This window comes from Eutrema salsugineum, unplaced genomic scaffold, assembly GCF_000478725.1.
Source record: "Eutrema salsugineum unplaced genomic scaffold, Eutsalg1_0 scaffold_2, whole genome shotgun sequence".
Lineage (NCBI taxonomy): Eukaryota > Viridiplantae > Streptophyta > Magnoliopsida > Brassicales > Brassicaceae > Eutrema > Eutrema salsugineum.
Window position 1 is genome coordinate 7,772,958 of NW_006256829.1, and position 16,181 is coordinate 7,789,138.

The window sequence follows — 16,181 nt, forward strand, 5'->3', positions numbered from 1 at the left end:
AAAAAAAAATTCTGAAGTTTTTTGTTTGCAAAAATAAAGAAATTCATATATGTTTTGTTTTGAATAACGTAGTATTTTAAACAAGAATAGTTCTATATTTTGATAATTTGAGATTAATTTTTTTTATAAATTGTTGAATCAATTTTTACAATCTAATACACACCAATATGTAGAAATGCCAAGAATTATTAGATTGTAGATGGTTCGGAAATATTTGAGAGGGACAAAGAGTGGGGGCATATTTCGGACTCCGCATATTTCTTTCTTACTAAATTATTTTTTTTTAAATTGATATATAAGAAATTGGATATTGTTTTGCAATCTAAATTTATCCTTAAGCTAAACCAACGAAGAATCTCCATGACCAAAGCTTCCTTCCACCACCACCAACAACAATGGCGTTAACTCCACCTCCCTCTACACTCACTTCTCTCTTCAATTCCTCCGATCAGTCTTCCTCTCCGTCTCCATCTCTTCATTTTCTTCTTCCTGGATCAGCATCTCCTGCCTTTTCTCTCCACTTATCGGCGCTTAATAGAACTCCGATCTACTTCGAGGCACTCAAGGTTTTGTCGAGATCCAAGTTCTTAGCCAAGTCTCCAACAACAGCCGAGGACTTCGTCGGCGACTACGAATCCCTAAACGTTAGCGACGACGATGCTAATAGTGACAGTAGCAGCGGTGATGGAGAAAACGGAGGAAGAGATGATGATTCAAAGAAGATCGATTCTTCTTCTTCTTCTTCCTCAAGTGATTCTACGTCGCTGGGAATTCGTGAGCCGATTTATGAGGTTTCATGATTATCTCCGTCTCTGATTGCCATGAATTGGCCAATTCTAGTTAAATTCTGATCAATCACGAGCATTTCGGCTTTAGGAAAATCGAATTGCATGTCAAGAGTTCTTGTTCATATCATATCATATATATATATATATATAGGATTCTGATTGAATTGATTATATATATTCATGCTCACTTTTATAGTTGAATCTGTATAAGAGACTTATGAATTGATGCTCACTTTTTGTATCTCATCAAATTTTTTTAATCGTATCTGGAAAAAAATAGGTTGTTGAAGTGAAGGCGACCGGAGCAGTATCTACAAGGAAGATTAGCAGACGACAGCTGCTCAAATCCAGTGGTTAGTGAAAACCTTTTCGCTATGTACATTTGCGGAAATCAGTGACACTGTGATCTTATCTACTCGAGCTCTCTCTCTATGATATGTTTTCTATTTTCATCAGGTCTTCGTCCAAGAGATATCCGAAGCGTTGATCCTTCATTATTTATGACGAACTCGGTGCCATCTCTATTGGTAAGTAGCTTTAAACAACCATTTCTTTTTAATCATGTGAATTCGGATTTCTACCGCATAATCCTGTATTTTTATCTCTATATGAGTATATGACAATGATGAAACCTTTTCTCTTGCCTATTGTTTAGGTCCGTGAACATGCTATTCTGCTGAATTTGGGATCTCTGCGAGCAATAGCAATGCGAGACCGTGTCCTTATATTTGATTATAACCGGTAATCTTGATTGCGGTATATCTCCTGTTCTTTAGACCGTTCACTCTATTCTAAGTATCCCTGATGTAAGTCCAAAATGTTTTCAGTAGAGGAGGAAGGGCTTTTGTTGATACACTGATGCCTCGGCTCAACCCAAGAAGTATGAATGGAGGACCCTCTATGCCATTTGAACTCGAGGTTAGTTTGGCTCATCAGTAACTTTGGCTCATCAGTAACTTGATGGGATGATGATTTAATTATGTTAGTTCTATCTGTGGAAAAGAATAAATTTTCTATTTTGCAGACAGATCAAAGCTTAGGACAATCATCTTTTCAGCAAATGCATAACCTGAGTTCATTATATTCCGATCATCTTGAATTGGTGCTGACTTTTCTTTACTTTGGCTTTATAAAAGGTTGTTGAATCGGCGCTAATCTCAAGGATACAACGGTTAGAGCAAAGGCTTATGAATATAGAACCCCGTGTGAGTATGGATGCTAGTGAGTGTATTTCAGTTAGATCTTCTTCACTTCAACTGATGGACTGTGGATTATCTATGACTCAGTTGCTTATCTTAAAAACGGACGGAGTTTTGCTATATCAAATGAAACTTCCATTTGTTCAATATATGTTTTCTTTAAAATAAGTTTGAGTTCTGGCATAAATATGCTGTTTCACCTTATGACATGAAACCCTGTAGTTGTCCAAACATTTGCTTACGCCTTTTTGTTAAGATAATTCCATTTGCTCTAAGTTGTTAAATTTGTGCCACTTTCTACAGGTCCAAGCGCTTCTTGAGGTTTTGCCCAACCGCTTAACTGCTGATATATTGGAGGAACTTCGTATTAGCAAGCAAAGACTGGTAATCTTCATCTAGTTGTATATTCTTGATTCAGTTGGTCGCTTCAGGGAACTCAATGTTCGTTCTGCTGTATTGAATTTTTCTTTATACACCTATTGGAAGGTTGAGTTGGGCTCGAGAGCTGGAGCTCTAAGACAAATGCTCATAGATCTCTTAGAGGATCCACATGAAATACGCCGCATTTGCATCATGGGAAGAAATTGCACACTTAGAAGAGGAAATGATGATATGGAGTGTACATTGCCCTTAGATAAGCAGATTGCTGAGGGTAAGACTGCAAACGTTTCCTTCGTGACATTCACCACAAATAGGTGAATTTATCGAGATTGATGTTCTTTGTCTGGTTCCTTGCAGAAGAAGAGGAGGAAATCGAAATGCTCTTGGAGAACTATCTGCAAAGGTCTTGACTTTCATTCCGTACTACTAACTTTTAGTCTTGAAGCATACCAATCTGTCTGAATCTCCATAGGTTCGTATGTGCAGATGCGAGTCATGCCATGGACAAGCAGAAAGACTTCTGGATTCTGCAAAGGAAATGGAAGACTCAATTGCTGTCAATCTAAGGTTCGGAAGATAACACAGCACTTTATTTCTCCTAAATGATTAGGCACTCTTACTACTATACCTGAATCATATCAATTTTTGCTGGTTTCTCAGTTCTCGGAGGCTTGAGGTCAGCAGATTCGAGCTGCTTCTTCAAGTTGGAACATTTTGTGTTGCGGTTGGTGCTCTCATCGCAGGTAAATTCACATTCTGATCATGATTTGCATCTGTTTTCTCTCAAGCCTTTAAACTGTGGTAAAGGCTTGCTCCTTTCATTTTGCATTAACTTCTGAAATTGAATTGGGACTCCACATTCGACTTTGCATATCTACTATTTGAATTTAACTACAAAGAAGAATCATTGCTATATGAACATTATTTAAAAAGCCAACAATTCCTATGTTTCCTCATTGTAAAGGGCTTAAACCTTTTGTTTCGGGTGCACACACAGGTATATTCGGCATGAACTTGAGGTCTTATCTTGAAGAACAAGCTGTAAGTCATAAACCCTCATGAAGTAACACATATTTACAACCATTGTACCATCACTCTATAATCTCGGGTTTTTGCAGTCTGCATTCTGGCTAACAACGGGTGGAATCATCATAGGCGCTGCGGTCGGCTTCTTCCTCATGTATTCCTATCTCAGTAGACGCAAAATCTTTTGAACATTCAATGCTAAAACGGTGAAAGAAGAGGTAAAACCGGTCTTCTTCTTCCCCTTTCCGTTTTCCTTAAAGACTAATAAAAAGAGCTAAAATATTTAAACGAATGTCACAGGTTAAAATCCGTGAAGAAAGAGAATATCATCACACATTTACATACATTGCGGCATTAGGCCCTTACTAGTAGTACTTAGAGAAAGGTGAGTTCATAAAATGTCTGATAGAAATTTATTGTGTGGTCTCCATTGAACGTCAGCATTGCTATGCACTATTTGTTAATGTTAAATCAGTGAACGGATCATCTCAAATTGGTTCAAAAGCGAATAAAATTTCCAATCTTTTGTTTGCAACGAGTGAATGGAAAAGAAAAAAATACAGAATCTAAATCCCTGATTCCCGGAGAAGTGTGATTTAGAACACAACAAAAAAAATTCAGGGATTCAGTTTTCTCAAGTGCGAAGGTCACGAGCAGATTGACGACCTTCTCTTCCTGAGGTCTTTGATTCTGAGCCATCAATAGCAATATTCCCAACACCAACCTCCATAGCTTCCCTCTCATCCTTTTCCTTTGTTTTATCCTCATCTTTTGCTTCTTTCTCTTCTTTTTCTTCTTTGGGTTTCAGTGATCTAGGGACAGGATTCATCCATGGGTGCGTTAGGCACTGAGCAGCCGTGGGTCTCTTCTCAGGTACAAATTCAAGGATGGGGATGATGAAATCTTTCATCGCAGTGGCGTCTTCCTCGCTGAAGTCATATTTTTCCGTTAAAACCTTGTTCAGTGGCCAAAATCGCAACCGCCTAATGTGCCTTAATTCACCCTGTCGATTGAAGTAATCCCGCGAGTAGCGTCCTCCTAATGCAATCTGCATCCAAAAAGCTCCGTTAGACAAGTGCCTCAAACATCAAAACTCCAGGTCTTAGACACGGTTTCTCAGCTTTACCTTTCGTGGCATCATCCCAAGAAGCTCCATCATCAATGCCAAGTGATCCTGAAACCAATGTTCATCATTTTTAACCTCTATCGAATCCCAACAAAATGAAATGATCTGAGGTTTTCACAAGTGAGTTACGCAGTGATACCTCATCCCGCTCAAAGTTTTCACCACTGTGAGGATCGAATAGAACATCTCCAGTGGCAAGCTCGAAACAAATGCAAGCAAATGACCACATATCCGCCGAGGTAGAGTATTTTGAGCCAAGAATAACCTCAGGACACCGGTACTGTCTTGTCTGAATATCACTCGTAAACTGTTTATAAGTCCAACAAGCGTTCCCAAAATCGACTAACTTGCACGTCCGATCAACATCCGCAAGTAACTTTTGCCTAGTGGATCGACTTCCTCTCCTATTGCCCCGACTCTTTTGGCTAACATTCTCTGCGTCTTTCACTCTTTCAGAACTCCCCTCCGAACTCTCCACAGTTGAATTTCCGTTTGGTCTTGCTTCCGAGTTAGAATCTCTCTCATTTTCCTCTGAAGCTTCCTCTCCACCACATCCTTCAACCACCACCTTCTTAGCTTTCTTACGGATCTTCTTCTTCTGATTCTTGGTCAAATCCGCACTGTACGTGTAACTCTTAGGCTTTTCTTTTTCAGCCTGTCTCTCGGTAACAGTTTTGTCCTTGGCCGTTGGAAGAACAAGAGGAGCACCAGATTTCCGAGCATCAGCTTCAGGGTTGATGGTGGAACAAAGCAGAATGTTCTCCGGCTTGATATCAGTATGAATGATAGAGAGCTCGCGGTGAAGGTAATCCAAACCAACTAAGATATGAAAACAGAGCTCTTTAACCATGTGAAGAGGAACACCTCGGTAATCGCTGTACTTGATAACGGACAAGAGGTTATCTCCCAAATACTCAAAGACCATACAAACATGTTGCCCGTTAGGACCCGCGTGCTTGAAATGATCAAGAAGCTTCACAACACACTTCTTATCTTCCGTGTCACCTTCTGCAATCTGTTTCAGGATCTTTATCTCGTCCATGGCCGCCTCTGTGTAGTGCTGAGCGCTCTTCTGGATTTTCAAAGCTACATAACGCTACAAACAACGAATCGAAGGCATGATTAACATCTGTATCAGACTAAATCATCACAAACAAAACCGCAACCTCAAAAGCATAAAAATTTGTAAACTTTAAGCTACAAGAGCTTCCACATTCAACATTCTCTTCTACAGAAATCCAACAAGCTAGCTCAATCCCAACAATGCTCTTCTAAATTCCCTGAATTTGATTCTCTGACGAGCAAACGAACCCTAGAAGTGAGAGTGGCTTACCGATTTTTGAGTGTCCCAAGCGAGCCAGACAGTGGAGAAATGTCCCCAGCCAAGCTTACTCTGAATCACATAAGATCCATTCTTAAAGGTATCGCCGACTCGCACCGCATGGTAGCCTCCTCTCCTGTAATCCTCTGTTCCCTCATCCTCCGACGAGTAGTCGCTTGCGTCACTCAGACGTCCGCCGTTCTTTTCATCCGCCATCGCCGGAGTTAATTATACCCAAAGAGACGACGAATTACGCACGAGAGTAGCTGAGACGCACCCGAATCGAGAAAAATATGCTACCCGTGAATCTCGACCAATACTCAGGAAATAGAAGACGAGCAATTTATTATTGGGAGTAGATGAATGAGATCTGGGGAATTCAATTCCGGAAAAAAAACCTTCAAAACCCCTGAGATTCGAGAATTGAAGGAAAACCCCTAGAGATTCGAGAATCAAAGGAAGAGAAAACTAAGAGGAGATTTTAGAAGATAATCAAATAGTTATAGAAACGCGGATGATAAATTTCCCAATTTGAGCATCCAATTAATGCAGATAAACAATTTGGGAATCGACCATTATTGGGACACAAAATTAATGATTATGATGACACAAGACTACAGGAGACAGTGTCTGTGTCAGGGCGATAGTCAGCTACCAAAAACTTAGGGTTTACGCTGACTCTGTCTGAGACAGAAGTATATGAAAGTATAATAAGGAGAATTCTGATATTTTTTTTTTAGCTAATGCAACTAATATGGATTAACTTACAAATATTGTATCATGTATAGCATAAATCTTTATTTTTTTACGCAGAAAAGTTTTATTTTTATAAGATTTGATAGAAGAGAGTTTGTTTTTATCACAAGTACTTATTTTTCAAATTAAATAGTTTAGAACAACAACAAAAATAATAGTTTAGGGAAACTCTTGGAAGGGCCTTGACAGTAGCTGACTAGGAGATTAGTGTTTGGATAAATGCAAACTACATCTAATTCTTAGAACTAATATGATGACTCTTGATCAGTATTGATACCATTGTGTGAAAATGTTACTATTTGAGATTATATTTATAGCATTTCTTTGCTTTTTGGCGGGCTGTTGTAAATATATAAGAAATAGTGGTAAAAAAGAAAACCTTTTATCAGAAGAACGACACAACCACACACCACTACGTAAAAGACGAATTATTTACATACAAAACTATATAACAATGGAATGAAAACAAAGACAAAAACAAACAACAAAGAAGTGAACTTTTCTTCTGCTTGGCTTCGCCGGTCGGGAGAAAATTACTCTCCGGCGACCACAAATAACACGCCGACGACCAAATAAAACAGTGTACATAATAAACTACACAAGGCAAATCTGCAAAAGCTGTGTGCTATAAGAACATGTTGATTACCATTATTAGTAAGAGCATTAGAGTGTTTCCGACAATGTCTAAAGACACGCTTTGCGGCGCGGCATTGTCACTAAACTGTCCTGCGTTCACATATTCACTTCTTCCACTGCTGCTAGTCGCAGAGACATTTACTGACATTGAACCTGAAAGAAACATAAAAGTTGAGAGATTTTAAAGTGTGAAAAGATTATACTGCTTTTGGATCTCGTTTGAGTTAAAAGGGATTCGATTTACAGTCGTAGTTTGCCCATCCGATTCTCTGACCGACCAGATCATAGACAAAGATTTTGTCTTTAAGAACCAAATCTGCAGAACAAAGACGAAAACAAAAGAAAAAAAACGATGTTTTGTGTTACCAAACGTAGATTTTCAAATAACAAAAGGCTTAAGCTTCCGATTCAGGGTTACCTCCAAGGATTGTAATCCCCTGATTCTGTATCCTCTGAAAACCGATGCACCACACAACAGTACCTCCCTGGAAAACAGAGTGCAGAGACAAAATGTTATACCAAGAACAGTCCAAGAAACCAGTTTCCTGTGAAAAGATTGGATGGAGGTGGGATAGTGGGATATAACTACTTACGACGTTGTTCTGCTGTATGAGGTAATCCTGAGGATTCAAGAACATGGTTGCTCCACCGGCAAAATTCAAGCTAACTGGAGGAAATATGTTTGCGACACTGATCATTACAATACCGTGAAAAAGTTCAGATTTTTCCACCATATAGATACCAATAAGAAGACATGGTTAGAGATGGTATGAGGGGGATGAACCTCGTGGCTATTACATAACATTGGTTCCCTTTTGAAACAACAGGCCTGACAGACTGCGAAACAGCATTTGTAATCTGAAAATATTCCATAAGAACGATAAGATTTAAGATAATGTATAGAGACAGAATTGCCGAGTTTCACATTACAGATATAGTATCTACATATCCCAGATGGTTCAGTGATATCAAAAAGATATAGCAGCGCGAGTTTGATGACTTACAGCTTCAACGAAAGGAACATAAGCTGCTTCAGAAAGGTATGCCAGTGTTGTACCAGTGTCAATGATTGTTCCCTGGCCGTTTGATGTGGAGAAGACCGATGGATTGATAGGCAACGCTTGGCCATTTACTGAGATGCTCAGCAGATTCACATTATAATGAGGCCTGAAAAATTTTCATACACAGTAAGATCGTGCTTATCAGTCACTCTCCTTTGAATATTTGAACAGCTCTTGAAATGAAATAGTTTCGAGGGATCTAACTGTGAGGGAACGAGTGGAGTAAAGACGATGTTTGGCTCCACAATTTCTCCAAGAACCAATATGCCTCCGCCTCCATTCTCTCCTTTCAAGCAGTGTGAGAACACTCTCGGAGCTAATCCCTGTGAAGCAAGCTGAGAAATCACAGACATTCCTTGCTGCCCAAACCCGAAGATTCCATCAACCGCTCTATCCGACTTCACTAAATCACCCGTCTGCGAGGTGCTACATCTGTTCCAGAAAAACAATCCCACTTAGCAACCAACAACAAAGTCAAGAGTAAATGGTCCAAATTGATGACTATGAACAAAGGACTTTTGCCGAAATAACTCACCCGAACACAACCTGAGCGGTTGAGTTTGGGACCAGAGAGCTTCCTACAATCATATCAAACTGCAAGACATCAGAGACGTAGAACCCCGAGGTGCCACTTCCATCCCCATACTGAAACGTGTAAGCGCAAAGGTTGTTCTGAACAGAACAGCCCGAATCAGAGGACTGAACACCCCAACTACATCTTTGGTCAGAACATGAGACCGGTGTTGCTGTTACTGAGCTCCCTGGATCAAAGAAATTCAACTGAATCTGCAAAATATAAACAAAATCCCCAAAGGAGCAGCATATTAATCTCCAATCAGAGACTCCAAAATATACCAAGATCATGAAAGATGATTTCAGAAAGACGTTACTTGGAGTCCACTAGTTTGAGGGCAGCCATTGCAAGAAGCACAGCTGACCCACAAAACATCACTTCCTGTGTCAACCTGTACATAAAAGTCTCTTGGAGGTGATCCCAATCGCAGTTTCGTGTAGTATAATCTGTTCAAAAACAAACACCAAATTCAGCAGAACATCTTTTCACAGAAAAAAACAAAACTGAGCAGAACACGACGAAACTAAAGAAAGAATTTTTTGATTGAGACATGAGAGATTAGCAGACAATGACTGAGATTTAGTCAGATATTGTATCAAACACTTTGCAGGCATCAAAATCATCTACTCAGATATCGCCAATGATCGATCGAATTGATGAATCCCAAAAGAGAACAAAGGGAAGAGAAAGATGGAAACTTTGATTACCCAACAACGAAAGGATCAAAAGTTCCGTCGACGGGGAAATCTATAACTCCGCCGAGCGACTGTAACAATCTGCCGTGTCTGGCTCTGTCACGCGCCTTGAGTTGACTGATTTCCATCTCGTGGTTCGCCGGAACCGCTCTTTCCAGTTTCAAGGCCGCCGGAAAACCGTAAGACAAAACCGCCGCCGGTAATAGAAAAACCAGAATACCCGCCGTAAACCGAACAGCCGCCATAGCTGCTCCGGCTTGTGGTATGCTTTAAGTGGTAACAAGATCTCTATATGTCGTCAAAAATCAAAAAGATACATTTTTTTTTCTTCTTCTGGCCACGACATAAGAGTGGAGAATTTAAGCTGCCTATTGGATAATAAACTGTTACAAATCTGCAGTCTCGAAATTCATGAAAACAGTAGTTTTGCAGATTTGGTTTGTACTTTTGAGAGAGAGAGAGAGAGAGAGAGAGAGAGAGAGAGAAGAAGAAGTAACAGTGATGGATAAACAGAAGATGTTCCAGTGCAGATTACTCCAAAATCACATGTGTTTTTTTTTTTTTGTAATTCGATTGATTTTCCCTTTCTTTTCTTTTAATCGACTTTATTATTGTGACAAAAAAAGGTAAAAATACACATCATATGTATTATTAGGAGGATACGTGCTGGTTATATAATAAGAAAACAAAAAATTGGTGACGAAAAAAGAGATAGATCAATGTTTATATATAATTTATGTTTCACTTCAGAGTTTATATAGTGGAATTATCAATACTTTTTCTGTGATACTTTAAAGATAATAAACTATATTTTCCACCGGAATTGAAGTGCTAAATTTGAAATCTAGTGACATGGTGAAAGTTACTTAACAAACAAGTAATTTACTTATGAAATACAAAAAGTAAAACTGTATAGGCAACACAAGGATTAGGTTTTTCTTTTGTTTTAAAGGAAGACCAGTCAATGAAATGTTCTTGGCATCATCTCCTTTCGCTTTGTTTTCTTTTTTCTTCTGATTACCTAAACCACGTAATGCGTAATATTGACGCACCTCTTGCTTTATTTATTTGTACACAATCGTGTTATGTAAATGTGTTGCACCTCTAGTATGTGTGTATTGAAAGAGACTATAGAATCCATAATGAAACAGAAAGCAAGTTAGACTTTTTACATAGCGTTGAATATTAATTTCCACCAAGTTGATGAATTTGCTACCTCCACGACTCCATTGTTACGGTTCAAATATATATATATATATATATATATATAGTATAAGGTCATTCATTTATTTAGCAAATCATTTAATCTACATGTTATGCAATATTTAGATTTACTGCAAATTTGTAATAAGTACTACGTATTTCTCTCATACGTGTTCATCTTTCTTCAAAAATTTGAGAATTTGTTAGCAGCATGATGAATTTCCTTAATTAATATTGGATTTTGTAGAGTTTTTGAACTAGTCGTACGTATCTAAAGTAATACTCGGATAAATTGATGAGAGTAGCAGTAGAACATGATTTTGTTAATATGTTGACCAATTTTTACATTTTAATTTTAAAATAATTCTTGAAAATATATGACGTTATTTATATATTCTAAAATAATGATTTTATCATTTTTGTTTTAAGATATATAAAAAAAAATATATAATAATTGACGTTAAAAACATAATTATATAAATTGACAAACGTTCTTTGGAAACAACTCAAAATCAAATCATGGCATTTCTCTTCTTCTTTTTCGATTGTTACTCTGTAGAACCCCACATTGCAATTATATCATGCATTTTGCTTTAACGTGTCTTTTTCTTTCTCTCATCTATAAAATAATAAAGTAAACTGAACATTTGTCGACAGCATTTTTTCTCTACACGCCCTTGATTCAACATGTATCACGACTTCAGTTAAAATAATATTAAAACTGATCATTTGAAATCGTAACAGGAAAAATTCCTTAAAGATTTAATAAGGAATAGCTGCTATCTTTGTAAATTGGGAACTGACATAAACTGAATAAAAAAGACAAAGAGAGAGGAATATATATATATATATATACTAAGTGCAGAAGCTGATAGACCAAAGCCTAAGGGCGTAAAGTATCATTGACTGACTAGTAAATAGTAATCAACTTATTTTATAGTTTATACATTGAACAATCGTTCGTTTATTTATAAAGTAAGTTGAACAAAACATTAAGCCCTTTAACCAAAAAAAAAAGAAGAGATTCTCAAAACATTGAACAAAACCATAAACCATGAAAAAATTATGATCTCTTTCTATGGCGCGCATTTTTAAAATTCTAGACTTGTACATATATCATTGACTCATTGTTATGTTTAAGATGATAAGAGTAACTAATGAATGATGAGGGAGGAATTTATCAAATTTTTAATTACCTCTGCTTTTATTAACAATATTAAATAAAGTGAGTTTTGTGAAATTTTTACTTAGTACTAGATATTCGGCTCGTCGTCGAAAAGTGCGAATAGTTTCTTCATGTGTTGTATATAGTATGTGTATTGTATTAACTAAAACATACAGTTTCTTTTTAGCTTCCGTTGATCAATATTAGCCACTGTTAATTTTGGATTTCGTTTTGGGATTCTTCCCATATAGTTGTTATTAGTTCGATAATTAGTTTTTTTTTTTTTGCCCCTGAAATATCTATGCTTGTTTTTTCTCTTTTTTTTTGGCTTTGGTTTTTTTTTTCTGTTAAATCCGTTAACTTCTTTGCATGGATCCTAATCGCCATCGTCTCCATCTCTGTTTTTCTGGTCCATTCTAATCGCGTTCATTCACGGTAAAAAAGAAAGAGAAAGGATTCTTGTATGATCATACCATGATTTCTCACAATGCGTTGGCTTCCACAAATCTCGTTCTCGTCTCCATCATCTTCTTCTTCTCTCAAACCCCTGCCTTCTTACTCTGAATCTCCGGATCAAGATCGGAATCTATACCGGGATCGATTTCATCGCCGCTTGTTCCGTTTCAACCGTGGCAGGCTCACGCGTCAGAGGAAGCTCCGTCACTTAACCAATGACGATGTCTTGGCAGAACGTCATGCATCAACGTCTAATTCTTCCACGGTTAACACCGGTTTAACTCGGTCTTCAAGCGCTTACACGGCGGCTCCTCGCTCGCCTCCGGCACTTCTCTTACCGTTGCCTCTTCCGTTACCAGAGGTCGTCGCCGGAGATTCCAAGAATAGGGTTACCTCGCCAAGTCCTCCTCTCACCAGCGTGGTCAATGGCTCGAGAAGAGCCTCGGAGAATTCTTCATATCAAGACTCGAGAGGCAAGAATGGTTATTGGTTGAACATACCAACCATGAGTGCTCCAACGAGTCCATACATGAGTCCTGTGCCTAGTCCAAAAAGAACGAGCAATACTGGCCAAGATTTGCGTTTGTTTTACTTGCCTCCCAAGAGCAATCAAGCATGGTCAGCTCCAGATATGCCACTTGATACCTCTGGACTTCCTCCTCCTGCGTTTTACGACATCACTGCTTTTAGCACAGACAACTCTCCAATCCATACACCACAACCTCGAAGCCCACGAAGACATATGAGCCCACAACAGAGCAGACCATCTTCACCATTGCACTCTCCTACACCACACTCCAATGTTCATCCTTTGCCACTCCCTCCTGGAGCTTCTTGCCCTTCTTCTTCATCACCTGCTTCAGTTCAGGCTCCTCTCAAACGTGATTCTTTCCCTATGAATTCACAGTGGAAGAAAGGGAAGCTAATAGGCCGTGGCACGTTTGGTAGCGTTTACGTTGCAAGCAACAGTGAAACAGGAGCGTTGTGTGCAATGAAGGAAGTCGAGTTGTTCCCTGATGACCCCAAATCTGAAGAGTGTATAAAACAATTAGAGCAAGAGATCAAGCTTCTTAGTAACCTTCAACACCAAAACATTGTGCAGTATTTTGGTAGTGAGATAGTAGAAGACCGTTTCTTTATCTACCTTGAATATGTTCACCCTGGCTCAATCAACAAATACATCCGTGAACATTGTGGAACCATGACAGAATCTGTTGTTCGTAGTTTCACTCGACACATTCTCTCAGGGCTGGCTTATCTGCACAGCAAAAAGACAGTACATAGAGATATCAAAGGTGCTAATCTCCTTGTTGATGCTTCAGGAGTTGTCAAGCTTGCTGACTTCGGCATGGCTAAGCACCTTACAGGACAAAGAGCCGATCTCTCTTTAAAAGGAAGCCCTTACTGGATGGCACCAGAGCTCATGCAAGCCGTGATGCAAAAAGATACAAACCCTGATCTAGCTTTTGCTGTTGATATATGGAGTTTAGGATGCACAATCATTGAGATGTTCACTGGGAAGCCTCCTTGGAGTGAGTTTGAAGGTGCTGCAGCTATGTTCAAGGTCATGAGAGATACCCCACCGGTACCTGAATCGATGTCACACGAGGGTAAAGATTTTCTAAGGTTATGTTTTCAGAGAAATCCAGCTGAGAGACCAACCGCTTCTATGTTGCTAGAACACCGGTTCCTAAAGAACTCTCTCCAACCAACCTCACCTAGTGATGTCTCAAGTTGCTCTCAGTTATTTATCGGGATGAACATAAAGGAACCAAACATAACTAGAAGGGAGAAACCAAATTTCAAACTAGATCAGGTTCCTCGTGCTAGAAATGTGACATCATCCTCAGAGAGTGAAAGTTGGCAACAGCAACAGAAACAGTACCGGTCTCCTGATATAACCGGAACAATGTCCCGTCTCTCCCCTCGTTCCACTCTTGAGGATATTCCAAGTCCGTCTCCTTCCCAACAACCTAAGCCAAGCACTGACCGGAGAAGAATGTATGTCTCTTCAGATCTCGTTTGATTTGCACCAACTAAACGATAACATTAGAACTGGTACATACGACGTATTCGTATGCATGTATATGTGTATCAATGTACGTTTATATATAGAGAGTTTGGGGTTGTGTGGGAATATTATTAGGATGAATGAAAGTAATGTAGGTAGAAAAAAAAAGTGTAATGTAACATTTAATCCAATGTCGAATCGATGGAAGGGACTTATTTCTTTCTTTTCCCCATTTTGTCTTCTGAGAGTTGTGTATATATAAACCACGTCTTGTGTACATTTGGTTTCGGATCTCTTATCATTTCTAGAGTTACATCCATTTAAAAAAAAAAAAAAAATCATGAGGTTTGTTTTCTGGTGTTTATTTCTCGTCAATCATTCTGGCGATGAATGCGAAAGAAGATTGATTTGGTACATTGATTGGTCGGGAAGTAATATCTCAAGTCAATAATATTATCGCCGAAAGATTGATTTGGACAAATGTTGATAACCAGGTAAAACCGTAAAAGTGAAGTAAAGACATAGTTATGCTTTAACAAAAAAAAAAAGCTCTTTATGAATATATGGGCCTCGAAACAATATAAAAGACATTCCCGTGGAATATGACACCACACCTTCATAACTTAGCCACAAAGGAAAAAAAAGGTATTGCTTTATTTATTTTTACAAATGGTATACTTTTTTTTGCAAAATGTATATATATTGCATGTTGTTGGGAAAAAAAAACATTTGTGTTTTAAACTTAATACGGCAATCAGATAAATGGAACAAAAAAAATGAATACTAATTCACCTTTACATACGATTATTAGTGTGGTAATAATACTAATCTAAGTATCAGCATCACATGAACTATTTTGGGATTGGTTTGAATTCGACAAAAAGACCGTGACATGAGAACACTCAATCTTAACCGTACGATGTGATGACTTCCATATCCCGACTTGAAACCTAACCCTCGCCTTGACATACACTTCAAGATCAATCTTTCCCAACGAAGTTTGAGCCCTCAGATTCTTACCGTTGGATTTAGAAACGGGAACGTTTTGCGCAACCAACGTGTCATCAATCTGCGTAATGTTCATCCGTGGTTGGTGGAACGGCTCTATTGTGTCGAACGCAAGCGTCTGATCCTTGAACTTTACGAATATCTCGACGGAGTTGTAGTAGACAGAGATTCTGTGATTAGGGTTCTGTGATCGGATGGTGAATTTGAATGTACCGGACACGTGATTGTCGTCAGTTAGGTTGAATTTCTCGACTGACGCGTTTTCAAGAGTGTAATGAAGTTTCTTGGGTTTTGTTACGATCCAGGTAATGAGAAACCCTGTAGCTACGATGAAAATTAGGGTTAGTATGACGAGGAAAACGTAGCAGACAAGGCTTCGCCGCCGGTGCAGTGCCGGAGCATGATAAGTTATTGGCGGCATTGGCTCGATTTCCAGCTAGTGTTTTTGGGGTCAAACATTGGTTTATTTGCGTGTTTGTATATATAGAGTAGATACTTGTGATGCAAGAAACGTGAAAAGTGCCTTGGATTCTGATGTTCTTTGCTTCAGCTGTAGAGAGATAGGTTCTTTTTTCAATACGGAATTGTGTGTGGTTAAAATGATGTTTTGTTGTTGTATTGTAGATTCACCATAAAATATTATTTATAGTTGGTCAATATGATCTCTGAAAACTATAAGTTGAAGATTTGGTTATTTTAAAAAAGAAAAATGTAAGTGAAATTGTTCTAGCCAAAGGCAGTATGCCAGTATATGTATGATTCAGTGTATTTTCCA

General features: G+C 38.5%; 5 protein-coding genes across 7 annotated transcripts; 2 read left to right on the forward strand and 3 right to left on the reverse strand.

Annotated features, from left to right (window-relative positions):
* Positions 1–339: 339 nt before the first annotated feature.
* Positions 340–3,893, forward strand: LOC18017679 (magnesium transporter MRS2-11, chloroplastic). 2 transcript variants are annotated; one of them, XM_006400728.2, is made up of 14 exons: positions 340–791; positions 1,069–1,141; positions 1,245–1,315; positions 1,444–1,529; positions 1,616–1,706; positions 1,925–1,993; positions 2,291–2,371; positions 2,474–2,639; positions 2,726–2,771; positions 2,855–2,935; positions 3,029–3,111; positions 3,366–3,409; positions 3,487–3,612; positions 3,695–3,893. In XM_006400728.2, the coding sequence occupies exons 1-13, from the start codon at positions 396–398 to the stop codon at positions 3,580–3,582; spliced, it is 1,383 nt and encodes a 460-aa protein (XP_006400791.1). In that variant the 5' UTR covers positions 340–395; the 3' UTR covers positions 3,583–3,612; positions 3,695–3,893. The 2 variants fall into 2 exon arrangements, with proteins under 2 accessions (XP_006400791.1, XP_024011502.1); XM_024155734.1 differs by having other exon boundaries at positions 1,619–1,706.
* LOC18017680 (SRSF protein kinase 2) lies at positions 3,876–6,473 on the reverse strand. Its single transcript, XM_006400729.2, has 4 exons — positions 5,854–6,473; positions 4,660–5,616; positions 4,521–4,568; positions 3,876–4,442 (listed from the first exon to the last, which is right to left on the reverse strand). The coding sequence occupies exons 1-4, from the start codon at positions 6,055–6,057 to the stop codon at positions 4,029–4,031; spliced, it is 1,623 nt and encodes a 540-aa protein (XP_006400792.1). The 5' UTR covers positions 6,058–6,473; the 3' UTR covers positions 3,876–4,028.
* A 487-nt stretch (positions 6,474–6,960) lies between these two features.
* On the reverse strand, positions 6,961–10,104 carry LOC18017681 (aspartic proteinase-like protein 2). 2 transcript variants are annotated; one of them, XM_024156725.1, is made up of 11 exons: positions 9,576–10,104; positions 9,185–9,314; positions 8,830–9,080; positions 8,499–8,726; positions 8,238–8,400; positions 8,018–8,091; positions 7,827–7,923; positions 7,652–7,718; positions 7,478–7,549; positions 7,244–7,386; positions 6,961–7,191 (listed from the first exon to the last, which is right to left on the reverse strand). In XM_024156725.1, the coding sequence occupies exons 1-11, from the start codon at positions 9,806–9,808 to the stop codon at positions 7,042–7,044; spliced, it is 1,608 nt and encodes a 535-aa protein (XP_024012493.1). In that variant the 5' UTR covers positions 9,809–10,104; the 3' UTR covers positions 6,961–7,041. The 2 variants fall into 2 exon arrangements, with proteins under 2 accessions (XP_024012493.1, XP_006400793.1); XM_006400730.2 differs by having other exon boundaries at positions 6,961–7,386; positions 9,576–10,102.
* A 2,137-nt stretch (positions 10,105–12,241) lies between these two features.
* Positions 12,242–14,413, forward strand: LOC18017682 (mitogen-activated protein kinase kinase kinase 5). Its single transcript, XM_006400731.2, has one exon. The coding sequence runs from the start codon at positions 12,419–12,421 to the stop codon at positions 14,411–14,413; it is 1,995 nt and encodes a 664-aa protein (XP_006400794.1). The 5' UTR covers positions 12,242–12,418.
* Positions 14,414–15,227: 814 nt separating this feature from the next.
* Positions 15,228–15,835, reverse strand: LOC18017683 (uncharacterized protein At1g08160). Its single transcript, XM_006400732.2, has one exon. It carries the CDS (start codon positions 15,825–15,827, stop codon positions 15,228–15,230), a length of 600 nt encoding a protein of 199 aa, XP_006400795.2. The 5' UTR covers positions 15,828–15,835.
* Between the last annotated feature and the right edge of the window lie 346 nt (positions 15,836–16,181).

Excerpts from the sequence above, each read along its gene's own strand:
- LOC18017683 (XM_006400732.2), bottom strand. The coding sequence starts at position 15,827 with ATGCCGCCAATAACTTATCATGCTCCGGCACTGCACCGGCGGCGAAGC.
- LOC18017682 (XM_006400731.2), top strand. The coding sequence starts at position 12,419 with ATGCGTTGGCTTCCACAAATCTCGTTCTCGTCTCCATCATCTTCTTCT.
- LOC18017680 (XM_006400729.2), bottom strand. The coding sequence starts at position 6,057 with ATGGCGGATGAAAAGAACGGCGGACGTCTGAGTGACGCAAGCGACTAC. Across the intron at positions 5,617-5,853 it reads CTTGGGACACTCAAAAATCG|CGTTATGTAGCTTTGAAAAT; the intron begins GTAAGCCACTCT and ends CGTTGTTTGTAG. Across the intron at positions 4,569-4,659 it reads AAAACTTTGAGCGGGATGAG|GATCACTTGGCATTGATGAT; the intron begins GTATCACTGCGT and ends CATTGGTTTCAG.
- LOC18017681 (XM_024156725.1), bottom strand. The coding sequence starts at position 9,808 with ATGGCGGCTGTTCGGTTTACGGCGGGTATTCTGGTTTTTCTATTACCG. Across the intron at positions 8,401-8,498 it reads ACTCCACTCGTTCCCTCACA|GCCTCATTATAATGTGAATC; the intron begins GTTAGATCCCTC and ends AAAATTTTTCAG. Across the intron at positions 7,192-7,243 it reads TAATGCTCTTACTAATAATG|TTTATTATGTACACTGTTTT; the intron begins GTAATCAACATG and ends TGCCTTGTGTAG.
- LOC18017679 (XM_006400728.2), top strand. The coding sequence starts at position 396 with ATGGCGTTAACTCCACCTCCCTCTACACTCACTTCTCTCTTCAATTCC. Across the intron at positions 1,707-1,924 it reads CTATGCCATTTGAACTCGAG|GTTGTTGAATCGGCGCTAAT; the intron begins GTTAGTTTGGCT and ends GCTTTATAAAAG. Across the intron at positions 3,410-3,486 it reads CTTATCTTGAAGAACAAGCT|TCTGCATTCTGGCTAACAAC; the intron begins GTAAGTCATAAA and ends GGGTTTTTGCAG.